At 41.1% G+C, this 15554-nt stretch overlaps 1 protein-coding gene and 1 long non-coding RNA gene across 18 annotated transcripts in view; one reads left to right on the top strand and one right to left on the bottom strand.

Annotated features, from left to right (window-relative positions):
• The window catches only part of TCF12 (transcription factor 12), a 160462-nt gene extending 154631 nt beyond the window's left edge, over positions 1-5831 (top strand). For all 13 annotated transcript variants that reach the window (XM_088172494.1, XM_014873978.2, XM_014873982.2 and 10 more), the window contains 2 exons: positions 2060-2213; positions 3546-5831. In XM_088172494.1, the coding sequence (XP_088028620.1) occupies positions 2060-2202 (143 nt within the window). In that variant the 3' untranslated portion in view covers positions 2203-2213; positions 3546-5831. The remainder of the gene's footprint in view (positions 1-2059; positions 2214-3545) is intronic.
• The window catches only part of LOC148222226 (uncharacterized), a 37245-nt gene continuing 25403 nt past the window's right edge, over positions 3713-15554 (bottom strand). For 2 of the 5 annotated variants that reach the window (XR_015806490.1, XR_015806486.1), the window contains one exon: positions 3713-13856. This is a non-coding gene — a long non-coding RNA (uncharacterized LOC148222226). Of the gene's footprint in view, positions 14710-15554 lie in introns of all 5 variants that reach the window. The other 3 variants (XR_015806488.1, XR_015806487.1, XR_015806489.1) reach the window with 3 other exon arrangements.

Genomic DNA, 15554 nt, shown 5'->3' with positions numbered 1-15554 from the left:
TGCAGTAAAGATGAGATGCTGTGTTTTCAGGCACTTTTACTGATCCAGTTGTCAGTAAAGGAACACACAGTGTCCAGCCAGAGCTCTTCCAAGGCACAGAGCAACTGTTCTGCAGATGAGACAGCAGCTGGGGCCATTGTAAAACCCAGTTTAGCATCTCTGAGACTTAGATTTTGGGCACTGTTTTGGTCTAAAAATGCTTGCTGTGGTCTGGAAGATAAGGTTGAGTATTATGAAGTCGGAGGGACAGTAATCAAGCATGGGTTTTGGTGTTTAAAAAGCATCAGTTCCATCTCTCTGCTCTCACAGATCCTGTAATTCACAGGAAGCTCCATGTTAATAAAATAACTCTGCCTTGGCCAGACGACTTCCAGCCCTGGTGTCTGTGGTAGAAATCTTTTTTTCAGTGTGCTAACAGCTAACCTGGTCCCATAGTACAGGCAGTGGAAGTGGAGAACTTCCCTTCCTCACATTCCCTGTGCTCTGTGTGTCCGGGGCTGGCGCTGGGAAGCTCACGGGCCCTCCTGCAGAGAGGCCCTGGCTCCCATTTGTCTTGCCCGTCCCCCTGTGCACCTGTTCCTGTGAGTGAGTGACCAGAGCTTTGTGTGACACCCACAGGAGCTTGCACAGTGCTTTATGTAATTGCATCAACAATTTCCTCTCTCTGCTGGTAATGAAGCTTCTCATTTTGTGATTGGTGCTATTCAAAATGAACCATTTCAGATTTAAGCTCTCAGTGTAGGCCAGGGGTTTTATCTCCATTTCCTAAATCACTGTAAATTAACTTCCTTTCAAAGTTTCCACGTAATCAAATCTTTAAAACTTCAAGGCAAGCCACAGTTAGACAAAGAAAACTGTGATTAAGGAAAGTTAGCAGTTTTGGGGTTTTTGTTCCAGTAGACTCTTTTGGAGTGCTCATCCTAAGGAAATGCAGTAGGAGGCTGTTGATAATGACTTTGGTGACAGCAGAACTATCAAGTCCATCCAAAATAGTCTCTGTCAGATGAGCTGAAATGCACAGGGGTCAGTAAACTGCAGTTACTAGAGGGGTGCCTGTGCAGTGCAAGAGAAGGGCTTGTGCTGTCTGTTCAGTTTTGGCAGACTTCTTGCAGTTATAATTGTATCTACCATCTCCAACTGCAAAACAGAATGCACTGGCAGTGAGAAAATACCTTAAATATACCTTAAAATGTTGATTAAATTCCACAGTGGAATATATTACGTGTTTTTTATGTGTCCTTTGGACCCCTGTGATTTACATCTTCTGTATTTGATTCATGAAAAGCCGTTTTGAAGAACAGGAACAGTTGACTTTTAGAAACTGTCATTAGTTGGAAATGAGATCCAAATCTACATCTATTGAAGCTAAGTGGGGAAGTGGAAACACACTGATGAAAATACCTTGATAGCTGGTCCACAGCTGGTTATTATAAAATACTGACTTTAATGTGAGAGGAAATAGGGTTTGGAAAAAAAAATAATGCTCCTGCTGTATGTGACTGTCATCACAGTCTTTTGATTGAACCAAGATGGGCACAAGGTGATTTCACAGACTGAGGCTGATGAGAACTATCCATTCAGGGTGTGCTGCCTCCCCTGCCCTAACAGCTGGCTAATACTTACTGGGAAGAAAGAAGCAGCAACATGACTAAAATTAGTGTGATGTCAGCAAGGTTGGTAAGATTTCGGCCTACCAACAAAATGGATAAATTTCATTATATTATATTGTGAATTACAGACAGGTCTCATTTAGCACTTCAGTGTCTTGTGTTGATAAAGAAGGTGCTTTTTAAAAGTTCCTGAAGGTGTATGTAGGCTGCTGAAAGGGTCTGGCTTTGGCTTTTTGTCTCTTTGGGTTTTTTTAAATACCAGTTTAGGAACTGTCTGGCAAGACTTTCAGTAGTGATTGTCTGCAGCTTTGGACACCTGTGGGTGAGCAGGGGGTGTCAGCAGCGGAAGGGGGAAGCTGCAGAGCTATTTTTACTCCAAGGTTCATGTATCAATATTGCCCATGGTGTCAGCATGTGGGATATTAAGAACTCTGATTTTTCTGTTACAGAACGAAACCTAAACCCTAAAGCAGCCTGCCTTAAGAGAAGGGAAGAAGAAAAAGTTTCTGCCGTATCGGCAGAGCCACCAACACCACACCCAGGAAGCCACCCTGGCCTGAGTGAAACTACCAACCCTATGGGTCATATGTGAACACCAGCCAGGTATGGCAGGGCATGACTCGTGCTGCTTCGTGTTGGCTGAGGTGGGGGAGACACTGGACATGGTGGGTTTAGTTCCTGAGCTGCCAGCAGCACCAATCTTCTCTGTGCTTTCACATCTCTCAGCAGAAGCAGAAGGCTGCAGATTTGTTTGGGTTTATAATAAAACCCCAAGAAACTGTCGTCAGTCTCTTTATTTTCGTGCCTTGTTGCCAATGGCTACATCTCTTGGCTCAGGTGGCCTTCTTGGCATGGCATCAGAGGAACAGTGAACAGCTTGCTAGATAAGCCAAGCTTAATAGAGATGAATTATACATCCTTAAATGATCTAAATATGACATTAGTTCATTTAAAAATCCACTTATTGTTTCCCAGTGCTGATACAGTTTCAGGGACTCCTCATCCCAGAGAGATCTGCTCTCTGGCTCAAGGCCAGTCATTTTAACTCCTCTCATTTGCCCAACAGAGACTGGGAACTGCCTTAAGTCACAATCTGTATTGGTGAAGATAGCTAAAATTTAAAAGTAATGTTTGCAGCTAACACACTGATGGGGAGGCCCTACAGAAATATCCGTCTTTTGGGTTTGTTAATGTTGTTGGTTGGTTTTCTTAAATAGTTGTGAAACCTTGATTTTAAAAGGAAAAAATTAAATATTCCAGTAGGGCTGTTGCCACTTTCAAGAAGAATAAAAAACGGGGTTCAGTGCCCTTGTTTTAATCCAGAACTTTACTAAATGTTATATTTTGGTAGGTTTCTTCTTGTTGGGTATATTATAATTTTTAATGCTTTGAATTTCTCTAAGTTGTTTTATTTTATACTAGAGCAATTGGCTACTTTGGAATTGTCAGGTAATTTTTGATTTACAGCCAACTTAGTCTGTTCTTGCCATATAAATATAAAGAACCACTTTCAAAAGTTTGGTGTTGTTGCTTTTTTACTAGCAGTAACTTTGTGGGTTGACTGAAGTGTGACATTGACAGAAAAGGCTGTACAGGAACATGGCAGTTTACAGTGAACTTGGCACTGCCTCCTGCTTGGTTTGGAGAGCAAAGGCAGACAAAAAATTGAAGTCTGAGATGTGCAAATTATTCTTTCTCTCATATCCAGAGAGGCCCAACAGAAGGTTCTTTAGAGTAATCTCTTCAATATATCATGTTCAAGATGGATATCTCTGGAACAGGGGATTTCAGGGTCTCTCTGTCTGATTTTGTTTTGTGCCTTAATGACTGAAAATGCTACCAGATCCAGTTTAAATTAGGTCTCTAGTGTTGATACTGAGCTTTTTAATTATTCTTTTCCTAATAACCTTTTTCTTCTCCTAAATTTCTTTCTAGAATTCCAGAATTATTGGTAGGATACACAGAAGGTGACCTTTCTTCACAAGGACACAGACAACTAACATTATATGAAGACACAAACCTGACAGGAGAAAACACTTGAAGCAAGAAACCCAAATGCAATCTTATGATCAAAGCTACTGGTCAACACCTGCATCAGGAGTGAAGATACAAGATCTTCAGACAGAATTTCAGCCCATGAGATACTCTGAACATATCATTCTGTTGCAAGCAGTGTGTCGCTTCTGCACAATCAGAGACTGTTGTGATCTCTCCACTCATTGTGGAAGTTGCCTTGTGCCTAAACTGAATTGACAAATGCATTGTAACTACAAATTTTATTTATTGTTATGGAACTGTAAAGGTCTACATATAAAGGGAAAAGTTAACATGTTAAAAGCTGATAAAATTTCAGCTGAATGCCAGCATTTACTAAAGCTGTTCACATTCAGAGAACAAAGCAGTGACAACCGTCGACCCGTAGCATTCCCAGCATACCTATTAGTGTCTTAAAAAAGGAAGGGAAAAGTCTTTTGTTGTCCTTTCCTCTCCTTTTGCCATATGACTAGTGTTTTCCATGCAATAGGAAACTATTCCTTGGTATAGCTTATTTTATGTTATTTTTGATCTCTGTTAATCTGAACAGTTATGGTCACAGTTCCCCTTCCATACTGAGCTCTGTGCCTCAAGCCACTCAGAGGCCTCATGAAGGCTGCAGGCTGGAGCAATACTGTGACCATAACATTTCTTGGATTTAAAAAGTGATTTTTATTTTCCCTCAGACTTTCCTCAAACATTTTTTTTTTTTCTAATTATAAACAAAACCTTTTTAGGCTTCTAGGCTTCATAGTAAAGCTTGTAACGTGAAGTGTAAATTGGGTGGGGAGAATCTACTTTGTTAGAGTTGCTTTGTTTTCCGAGCAGTAAGTACTACATATAGTACATGTAAAGTGTTAGCTGTATGTAAGCACAAAATGCATTAAAATACAAAGGAGATTTTTTTCAGGCTGTAACTTTGGTGAATAGTAAAAACTCAGATTCACCATGGCAGGTAGTGTGATGATATAACCACCAGCAAGGTGGGCTTATTACGTAATGGAATCTTAAGAGCAATGGTCACCAGTTTTTCCTTCCTGTACACGTTAACTATCATGTCATGTTGTATGGCTTGTCAGTGGAGAAAAAATAGTGTGAATCAAATGCAAATACCCCCATCCCAAGCCATATTAGCATTAAACCTTTAAATGTTTCTCCACCAGAATAGTGTCCATAAGTATTCCTTTGTCACAGATGTGTTGAAATGGTTAAAATCCCTTTGAACTTCCATGGAAACTGTCTTCCACTGCAATGACCATGGGAGGAAATTTCCTAAGCCAAGGTTGTCTGAGCTATTGTTTATATAGTGCATCTTTCATCACTGGCAATTGGTTCACACATGAAACAGGAACAAAACTATAATTTTTATGAAGTCATTTCATTTGAAAGAACAAAAGATGGATTGATAAAATAAACTAATGAATTTAAGCTCATGTTTTGGATGGTTCCTAACAAAACAGTTTGTGGAATTAGTGGACTCATTTCTATTACTTTAATTTGCATATATCATCAAATAACACCTGATTATATCTGTGGCCTTGTTCTTCATTTCAGTGTTTATCAGCTAAACGGAATTTGTTGCTTATGACGTGTGAAAGTGATCACGTGCCACTGCCTGGCCTTTTTCCTTCTAAGCTTGTTGTCTTTTTGGCTATATTAGACTTTGCAGTATGCCCAGAAGCTTTCCTTCATAAAATAGAAAGAAAAAAACATTTGGCTTATTTTTCACTGTAGCTAGTCTTTTATACAATAATCTTGTAAGAAAATTTCTTGAATTCTAAATATTACTCTTTCTAGATTTTTGAAATCAAAAAAAGTTTTCAGTAAAAAGTTTCTTACTTTATTTTACTATATTAGGTAGTAAAAATGTAGGGTTATTTACCATAACCTGTTCATTAATATCAGAAATTTACAATAGCATTGTAAGACCATAGTAGGGTTCTAGCATACCGTGTAGTACCTATGGAGTATTGTAAGAGCTAATTGTCCGAGATGAATTGCTTCTCATCTTGTTCTCCAGTTTCCATTGTTGGTTTATTGCAGATTTGTACCCTGTGTCAAATTTCAAGGTATTGCTGATAAACCTTTCCAACCAGCAGCAAGAAGTTCAAAAAATTTCTGTCAATGTAACAGAAAACACTATGTATATAACATTTATGTAGCAATAAATGTGCCATCTTTTTTTAACATGGTAAATCAGTGAGTTTTTTAAATTTCTCTCTCTTCATAGGCAATGTGTTGCTTGAAAAAGAGCGGCAAAACTCTGTTGTGCCTTTATGAGAACAAAGCCTGACACATTCTGGAGGAGCAGGGCACGTTGTTGCCCCTGTGAAGCCAGGCCAGCAGTGCCCGAGGAGCAGCAGTGCCTGAGCTGCGTTTGCTGCAGAGCAGAAAGGGGATTCACAGGCAGGCACAAACCTGGAGCAGCTGATCCCACAGGCACAGCCTCTTGTACAGCTCACTCCTGTCTGCCTGTCCTGAAGAGAAGCTTGCCTAGATCTGACCCCCTTGTGCAGGGTAGTTCAGTGCCAAGTTACTTCTGAACTGATGGATGCATCTGTGTAGGTTTTGTGGAAATTCAGGGGAGGAAGTCTGCAGTTCAAGCACATCAAAGACAAAAGCAGCCCCAGCTCCTCTGTGCAGTGCTGATGGTTGAATGTGGGGTATCAGTAGGGCTGCTCAGCACCACTTCCACCTCCCCAGTCTGTCCTTGGTACCCTGAGAGATGCAGAGCCCAGAGTGCAGATCAGGTTTGTTACAGAGACAAAGCTCTGCCATGGTCTGCCCAAACAAGGAAGGTCAGACCCAGCCATGTCAAGCTCCCTTTTAGAATGGCTTTAGCAGCAGCAGTGGGAGAGATGCTCAGTGCCTTCCCCAGCACATATTCCCAATTTGAACTTTACTCCAGTAATAATTCTAAATCCAGCCCTTGAACACGCATCAATACTCCTCTTCCCCTTTCTGAATCAGACTTAAAAGTTTATCACTTCTTTCAGAGAGAGTAAAAATGGCCATTTGCCCATCTTTGTATTTCTTTTATCACACTTATGCTGTCCTGTTTGCATATGCTTTCTGATCACAAGTCTTTCATCTTTTTTTTTCCACATTTCTTTCTTTTTCCATTTGATTTTTTTGTGTATGTTTGTGGAAGAGATGCATGTTGGAACACCTTTGTGAAATACCGTTCTTCTAGAATTAGCATTTGGAATATTGTAAGAAAGCTCTCCTGTAAATCAAAAGCATTGGGAAGGTTTTAAAATGGACTTTACCTTTCTTTCCTTCAGCTACTGAGTAGTTGCTGCTAAAAAGATTTTAGATTCTTCATTAATTAAAATTTCCCCAAGAATTAAACATTTTCCCCCCAGCATCTAGAAATCATGGCAGACCAAAAGTAAAACGGAACCATATGTAGAAGACAACCAAGACGGTGGGTGGTAAACTTGCTGTTTGTTTGTGGTACCAAACCTTCTGCACCCTAATACCCCTTGCCTATGGATACTGAAATGTCCTGTAAAAGGAGGAAACTTGAAAGCACTTTAAAGCCTGGCAGCATATCAAGAGTGGGGTTAGCAGGGGTGAAGGGGCAGGCTGGCACCTTCCTGCCTCTGCTGACGGGCTGTGGCTCCCTGCTCCCAGGGCATCTCCAGCCGGGCTGCAGGGAGGAGTCCCTGGGCAAGGCGGGCCCAGCTCTGCCCTCCTGCTGCTCCTCTGCCCAGGCCAGGGAGGTGGAGTCTGCCAGGCTGGGGGAGAACGGTGCTAGAGGAGACTGCTGCAATCCTCTCTCCTCTCTCCCTCAGCTCTGTGCTGCCACAGAGAAGATAAGTCAATGCCATTTAGGAGTCATTTTGTATATTTAACCTTTGTTTTACTGAAGTTAATCCCTCTGTCAACCTGGAGGCCTTGGCAAAACAGGGAGAGTTTATTTCTTGGTTAAGATACAAATACACTGCACAACTGTACCACAAGCACTGTGTGTGCATGTTCAGTACTTCAGCTGCTCACTGCAGTCACCTCAGGTTGTTTGTATCAGTCAGAAACTGTCCAGACCAGGCTCTGAAACTGCAAATTGCCTGGGCTGTAAATAGAATCCCTTTCAAGTCTCTCTTAATTCTCCTGATTTTTAAGATGTTTTGATGCAATTAATAACATCTGTTAAATAGAACTTGATTTAAAAAATCTTATACAAAATTATACCAGCTGAGATAAAATTCTTTCCCAAAATAGTAATTGTAACTGACCCTGGAGGGCAGATCTGTTAGAAAGTCAATGGCTGGGCTTAGTACTTGGAATTCTGCTTATTTCAGGTGAACTAGAGAAACAGGAATACCAAGGCTGTTTCATTTTCAGGCAAGATCCACTGTAGTTTTAATAGTAAAACCTAAACATATAGAGACAAAAGGAGTTAAATATAAACTGTATCAGCCAGAGCAACAACAAGAACTGCTGCCAACTGTGATTGAATGGATGAGAAAATAACTAACAATATAACTCAAAGCTCAGTCTCTGTTAGATGTAGAGCCCTGCTAGTACTGGCCTTCAGAAAAGCATACAAAATGCAGATCCTATGGCTGGAGCAATTTCTTTCCATCAAAGCACTGAATACCATACCAGGTTTTATTTGTTTTGGAAAATTTTACATTTCAGCTCTTAAAAAAAATCCAGGAGGAATTTATTCAAAGTAAATGGAATCAAACTCTTGTACAAAATGGACACAACAGTGTCTTGATAACTTAGTAATGTGGATTTTTCACTCTATTTTTGTGCTGATGCTTTTACACTGTGCCTTGATGTCAAAGGAAGACTTGGAAATGCCAGAACAGGCTGATTTCCCAGTCTGGATCACTTCTTTATATACAAGTAAGTTAAGTGGTTCCTTACTCTCATGGAAGTTCTGACATATGATGTTGCATTAAATGCAGAATCTCTCTATCCACGATGCAGAAAGAAAAAAGAAATACTTGTGATGGTCCAATACAACTACAGAAACTTCATAAACTTGAAGGAGTGTGTATCAATTATAAAAAATAAATTCTCCAAACTTGAAGTTATAAACTCATCTGTAGAATGAAATATCTGAGGAGTTATGGCTCCACACTTTACTTCCCAGCACCAGGAAATGATCAGAAGCATTAGTTTATCACTGAAGCAGAATTAATCACCAGCCCTAGTTGTGTGTTTGCTGGGAAGACAGCACATTGTTTGCTGCACATCAGATCAGGTGCTCCAGACTGCTCCCAGATGACTTTCTCTGACTGCTAAAATAACTGCTTGCACAATCAGGTGAGTTCTTTAGGACATTTGTAGGCTTAATATTTCTTCATGAATTTTATTCACTCAGATTTAATCTTGGATGTGCCAGAATGAGAATCCACTTCTCAAGATACCGAATAGCCACTCTGTGGAAGGGAATCTCCTGGGTGGAAATATGAAATGACAAGGTAGAGGGAAATGCTTGAATGTTCAAGTCACACCTGCAAAAGCTAAATAGGTATCAGTATTTCCTTTTCAAGGTGACAAAGAAAGTCTTGCAGATGCACCTCCCATTCTGTTTGTACAATACATAGAAGGAGAGAGCTCCCATCTGCACTCATCTTCTGTGTGCCACAAAGACACAAATGCTAATGCATCTGATTATGAATATAACAGTTGAAGTTCATTAATCCCTAACACTACCTGACTAATTAAGATAAATGCACACAATATTGGTTTTAAAGTTGATGGACTTTGCTTCCAGTTTACCTGTTTAAATGGGTAACACTTAATTAAATGTACATTTAATTTGTTTATGTGTCTAATTAATAGCTGAAAGTGTAATTAAACATAAAGCTTTTAAAATGCTTATTCCCTTCCTAGCATGCAAGAATAGTAAATGTGAACATCATAAAATGCAAGTACAACAGAGGGCAAGAATGCTAAAAATTAAAAGAAAAGAAAGGTAACAACCTGCAAAATCTGAAGGTAGTAAGCCAATATAAATTAGTGCCTGTCATTACCTGTAGCCAGCTGTTCGTCATTATCCTGTTATACAGAAGTAGAACAAATGTGTCAATAAAGTGCTCATTAAAAAGTGTTTTGGATATAAATGCAGATTCTGCATTTACAGCAGCATCAGGGAAAAGAGTGTGAATGACACCAAAATTGACACGTCAGGCTTTGCCGTCTGTTTTCCTGGTGTGGCTGTTTTTCCTGTCTGGGATAACTGATGAAAAATAACTGCACACAGGTTCATTCCCATGTTTCTGTACCTCTCCACTTTTCAGCTGGAAGGCTCTGTGAACTGAGCTGGCTGTGCTTGCTTCCACAGGCCTTCCTGAACTTCTCTGGCCCTTCCTTCCTTGGCCCCAGCCCATCCCCAGTCTCTGTTGCAGCAGATATGGGTTGTAAGGAAATTTAAAGCTTCTGTTCCTTCCAGGCCCAGCGCTGGGGCTGTGTCCATCAGGTAAAGCTGCAGCTCTTTCTTCCACAAAGAGCAAGGGCTGGAGCAGCTCTGCAATGCAGGCAGCCAGAGAGCTGGGGCTGCTCAGCCTGGAGAAGAGAAGGCTCTGGGGACACCTTACAGCACCTTCCAGTGCCTAAAGGGGCTCCAGGAGAGCTGCAGAGGGACTTCTGACAAGGGCATGGAGTGATGAGACAAAGGGCAATGGGTTTAAACTTACAGAGGGCAGGTTTCGATTACATATGAGGAAGAAATTCTTCCCTGTGAAGGTGGCTGGGCACTGGCACAGGTTGCCCAGAGAAACTGTGAATGTCCCATCCCTGGAAGAATTCAAGGCCAGGCTGGATGGGCCTCTGAGCCACCTGAAGGTCTAGATTATCCATAGTAGGGGGGTTGGAAGTCAGTCAGCTTCCAACCCAAACCATTCTATGATTCTATGGTGGACAATAATCTGTTCACTGGAAAAAACAATAATTTATCCCACATTTGTCTTTAATTTATTTCATATTATTTAGTAATATTTTAAGCTCCATATGGAATAAGGAGGAAATCTGAAGGAATTTTCATCTTAGATCTGAACTCCTACATTACAACCATACAACTTCTTTGCACATTTGCTAAAGTAATTTTTTCTCCCTAGCCTATTAAAATTCCCTCTGCCCAAGGGCCCTTGATTTCACAAATACATATGCACAGTTTATGCATAGGACAGTCCTTCTTATTTCAGTGGGCACATTTCTGTACTTCATACTGGGTTTGTATTATTTCTTCATGAGTCATGAGTCTGATGCTTGCAGATCTTTCTGGATTTTGTACAGTACCCAAGGTAGGAATCTGTGCAGCAGAAGCTTCACTGCTTCTTTCCTGTTAAGAGTCCAGAAGACAAAAACACCAATATAGCTTATTTTTCTACTTCCCTGCAAGTGAGACAAACCCAGCATTTTAGAGCAGGAGGCTGGGTGTGGAACGTATGTATGTAGTATCTGTGCCTTTATAAAGAGATTTGGAGACATCTATTTTGCAACAATTGAGAAGAAACTGGGTGGGTGGTGTAGAAGAGGGGAACTGTGAAGACCAAATGTTTAGCTGTATTCAACTGTAAACAGAGTGATAGTCAGTAAACAGTTCCTCTGAAGAGAGTAATTAATAGGCACATGTGAAGAGATGGAAAAGAAGATGTATCTTTCTTCAGCAGACATCAAAGGCAGGCTGGACAGTGAGGAATTGCACATACCCCAAGGAGGCCACACAGCTGTATGTACATTCAGCTAGGAAATGTAATGCAGTGTAATGAGCTAGGGAAAAGAGCAGTGAGGGTAAGACAGGCAGTGAAAAAGGAGCCCTACAGTAATAAAGGAGGGAGCAACACACTCTGTGGAGATGGGAGCAGGAGTGGAGAAGCACGGAGGTCTAAGCAGGTCAGCTCTTTCTGCAGAGGGGTCAAGTTGCAGAGAAGTTTTGCAGGATTAGAAAGAGTGATAAGACAGCACAGTAGATAGCCTCAAAATAAGATAAGGAAACAGAGGAGGAGCCACTGCAATGAATGGTTCTTCATTGTGATTCTCCTGCCTCTTGCTCTATCTGAAAGCAGAACCCTGTGGCAGTTGGCCAGTTTGACAGGGAAGGCGATAAAAATAAATTACATCCTCTGTTTCCAATACAGACTGAGATGTTTCCAAAAGAATGGGGGAAGGGAACTTACTTGCAGGGAGAGAAGGTACTCACAAGATCCAAACCTCATTGTCTGTTCTCTATAACGTGGTGTCATGACTGACTCCGTAACGAACGTACTTGGCTCCAAAATGGGATTTTGGAACATTCCACCTCTGGGACCAGCTGCTTTCACAAATGTGTCACTGGAAGACAAATACTAGTTCAAAATGAAGGAAATGCTCTTTTCTGTCTCAAAGAGCACACATGAATCTGGGAAGAACAAATCAGAGAAACTGAGGCCAAGAAGTTTGAAATTCCCAGTGTCCTGGGTGGTCTTTGTTGTTTAATTCTGTTTGTGTCATCAGTGGAGAATGTTTCCCTTGAAAACCTGACTAACACTTGGACAAGATCGATTTTCCCAACGAATGTGATTTACAGTTGAGCAGAAAACATGCATGTCAGCAGTGTGGTTTTGGCCTACTTTTTCAAATCAGGTTTTGTGCCCCAGAGTCTAAGGAAACGGATTGTCTTCAAATGTCTCGGCCCAAGTAGGCAGGCATTATTGCTATAAAAGCAGCTTTAGCAAGGACAAATAATCTCTTTTGGACACAGCACTGCAGGAGTGTTTTTGTACAAAACAAAACCAAAAAACAATAAGAAGGCCAGACCCAGTAGTATCTAAGCTGAAATGTTTGTAGGACCTGTTGTGATAGGATAAGGGGAAAGGTTTTAAACTTAAAGAGGGTACATTCAGACTAGATATAAGCAGGAATGTTTCCATCTCTGGAAATCTTCGAGGTCAGGTTGGATGGGGTACTGAGCAACCTTGTCTAGATGATGTCCCTGCTCACAGCCAGGAGGGTGGGACTAGATGGCCCTTAAAGGTCCTGTCCAATCCAAACTATGCTATGATCCTAAGAAACACTCCCTGTCCTCTTGCATGTACTTTCCTTTTGGGTTGTGCTCTGTGCAAAGGGAGGACTGCCCTGCCTTTGATATTTCTGGCTGATGTGTCAGCTGACACATGGAGGAGAAATGTGTCTTGCAGGGACAGTAACTGTGGGTCACACAAGGCAGGGAATACTTTGCACTCCATTCTGTGCTTAGGCCCAAGCAATTGCCCTGTTAGTAATCTACTATCACTCTCCCATTAAGAAAGCAGCCCAAGTTCTCTGTTTAACCACATATTATGGAATAAGCCATCTGCTCCCTATGAACTGGAAATCAAAAGTAGATCTTTCCTTACAGTTCCAGAACAAACATATTATTCATGTTACCTGGAGATTTGTCCCATACCACTAGTGATTTTCCCAGAGAAAGATGCTGCATATAGCTAATGGCATTTTTTGAGAGTTAGACATTCCAAAGATTTCTACTCAAAGGAAGAAATTTCATGTTCCAGCAACTTCGAAACATTGGCTGCAGTTACTGCTAAGAATGGAATTGCAATTAGTCTTCTACAATCTTTATAGGCATGCCTGAAAAACAGAGATGTCAATATTGCAAATCCGAGAGGTCAGTGAGGCAGTGTCCTTTGCTGATAGACAACAGACCATTCCTCAAAACTCCCATTTGCTGGGCTGGTGAAGATAACATTTAGTGTGAGACAGAGCAGCTTTAGTTTTAGGGCAGGGGTGCTGCCTCTGTGGTTCTTTGGAATCCTCTTTGCTGGAAAACAACGTTGTATTATCCTCCAGAGATCAGCCAGGGCTGGTCTCCCATCTGTTCATGGATCTGCACCTGTTTTTCATTTCACCAACAGTGGCCACATGGCCTAAGACTGTGGGGGAATACAGAGAAGAAATTGAATGTGTGGCTCAGGCACTGGGGCTGTATTCAGAAGTTCTGAGTTTAAATCCTGACTGTGTAGCATAACCATGGAAAGTATTTTCATTTTTGTCTGCCATACCCTGCTCTGGAACAGACACAAAGGAGTGAATATTATTCTGGAGTCCTCTCCTTACCTTTTTTAAAGAAGACATTGGAGAAAAATTTCTTTTTCTTCTTTGCTTCTTTCTCACCCATCACAGAAGTCTTTACAGAAGTAGACCTCTATAAAACATGTCACTTGTATTAGGAACACCAAACATGTCTCCCATCCATTTCCTTTGCACTCTGGAAAACTGAAGGGAAGTTCCTTAAAGAAATGGCTCAATTTCTGCCTTTGTGAATGACAACGCTGCTTGGGGATTACTCCAGTAGCAGAGAACTGGTGTACAGGTATTTTGAGGGTTTTTTGCAACTGATGCATGGGAATGCAGAGTAGCCACTGTTTGTTGATCTGAGACTGAATCACATTCCAGCCACAGCCAGTGTCAGAGACATACAGAGGCAGATGTGTATCAGCTCCCTGCCTCTCTCATGTCTTGCACTCGCCATGCCATAGATGTCACTACATTTTGCTGTTCTTACAATACCTGCTTAGAAAAAAGAGGCAAAGTTGTTGTCCCTGCTCTGCCCACTCATTTTATTTATTGCTTCATCAGCCACACTCTGTGTGTTTATGCTCCAGTACAGGAGTTTGGCTGTAGCTTCTGTTGACAGTCTGGAGATTGCCTGGGGCTAAATAAAGAGGGTAACTGCTGTCAGGTTCCATGTAAATTCACACTGGGCATGGCAATACCAGGCTAATTGGGGACATGCTGACCTTGCCAAATCCTATCAGATTCTGCAAGTGTCCCTTAAAATGCTCAGTGTTACAGATCTTTGCAACTCACTGTGAATTCTCAACCTGGGCAATACTCACAAAAAAAAAAAAAAATCACATTTCTTCTGTCCTAACTGGGGACTGAGTTAATTGTAGCTGTTCCCAGAGTTGTTTCTCACCTTGAGCCTCATTCAGCTTCTATTGAAATCTGCTGGGGTTTGTCATTGACTTCAACAGAATTAGGCTTAGGCCTTTATCAGAAAGTTTGCTGCTTGCTGCAAGTTTGATTTCCATGTGATACATCTGTAAGCTTTCAGTTATCATGCTGCCTTTGAAATGGAAAATTGACAAACTGTTATCTCAGGGAACTTGCTGGGTTCAGATTGGTTCCGTCAGATCACAAGCACATTGGCACCAAGCAAGGTTGCTATTGAGTTCTTTATGTCTGATTCTCAAATTAAAAGCTACCTGCCTCACTGGTGTGCACTTGAGACTATCAAGTGCACTTGAGACTACCTGGTTGTGTCTGAATTTTGCAACAATGATAAGGGCAGGTGTTTTGCATGGCCTGTGGATTAGGAGTTTTGTGTCAGCTTCAGAAAACCTCTAAAAGACTGGGATACAATGTTTTCTGAACACTGCAAATTTGTAGGTGCTGTAGCCAGAAGAGATAATTGGAAGAGACAATTATGATCATTTATTTCAACTTTCTGCAAACTACAAAGTGCTTCGTAGTTTTTATAAAGGACCATACCTCTCAATTTAACTAGTCATTAGAATTCTAGCTGATTTAATTTCCTCCAGTCATGGAAAGTTTGCTGCAGTCTAAGGTTTCTTTTCCTCCATTTTAAAAATTTGCTCCTCATCTCTCATCTGAACCTGTTAACTTTTATTTCATGCCTCTGGATGTTTCTCTGCTTTCACCTGTGCCTACTGTTTTCAGACTCCAGCTCTGTAGTGTCTCACGTAGACCCTGATGCACTGCAGTCTTCTGTTTGCCTTTTCTTCTCAACCATCTTCAGAGTCACGTTCATATTTCAGAATGCCATTCACTCCTAACTCCAGTATATATATTTTCAGAATTCAGATTATACCAATTTATCCAGCTTCTAGTGGCCCAAATCACCATGTTATTTTAAAATATTTTCATTGAAACTCCTGTGGTTCACACTCT

This window comes from Sturnus vulgaris, chromosome 13, assembly GCF_052056855.1.
Source record: "Sturnus vulgaris isolate bStuVul1 chromosome 13, bStuVul1.hap1, whole genome shotgun sequence".
Lineage (NCBI taxonomy): Eukaryota > Metazoa > Chordata > Aves > Passeriformes > Sturnidae > Sturnus > Sturnus vulgaris.
The sequence above is the reverse complement of the archived record's forward strand: the minus strand, read 5'-3'. Positions and strand labels throughout refer to the sequence as shown.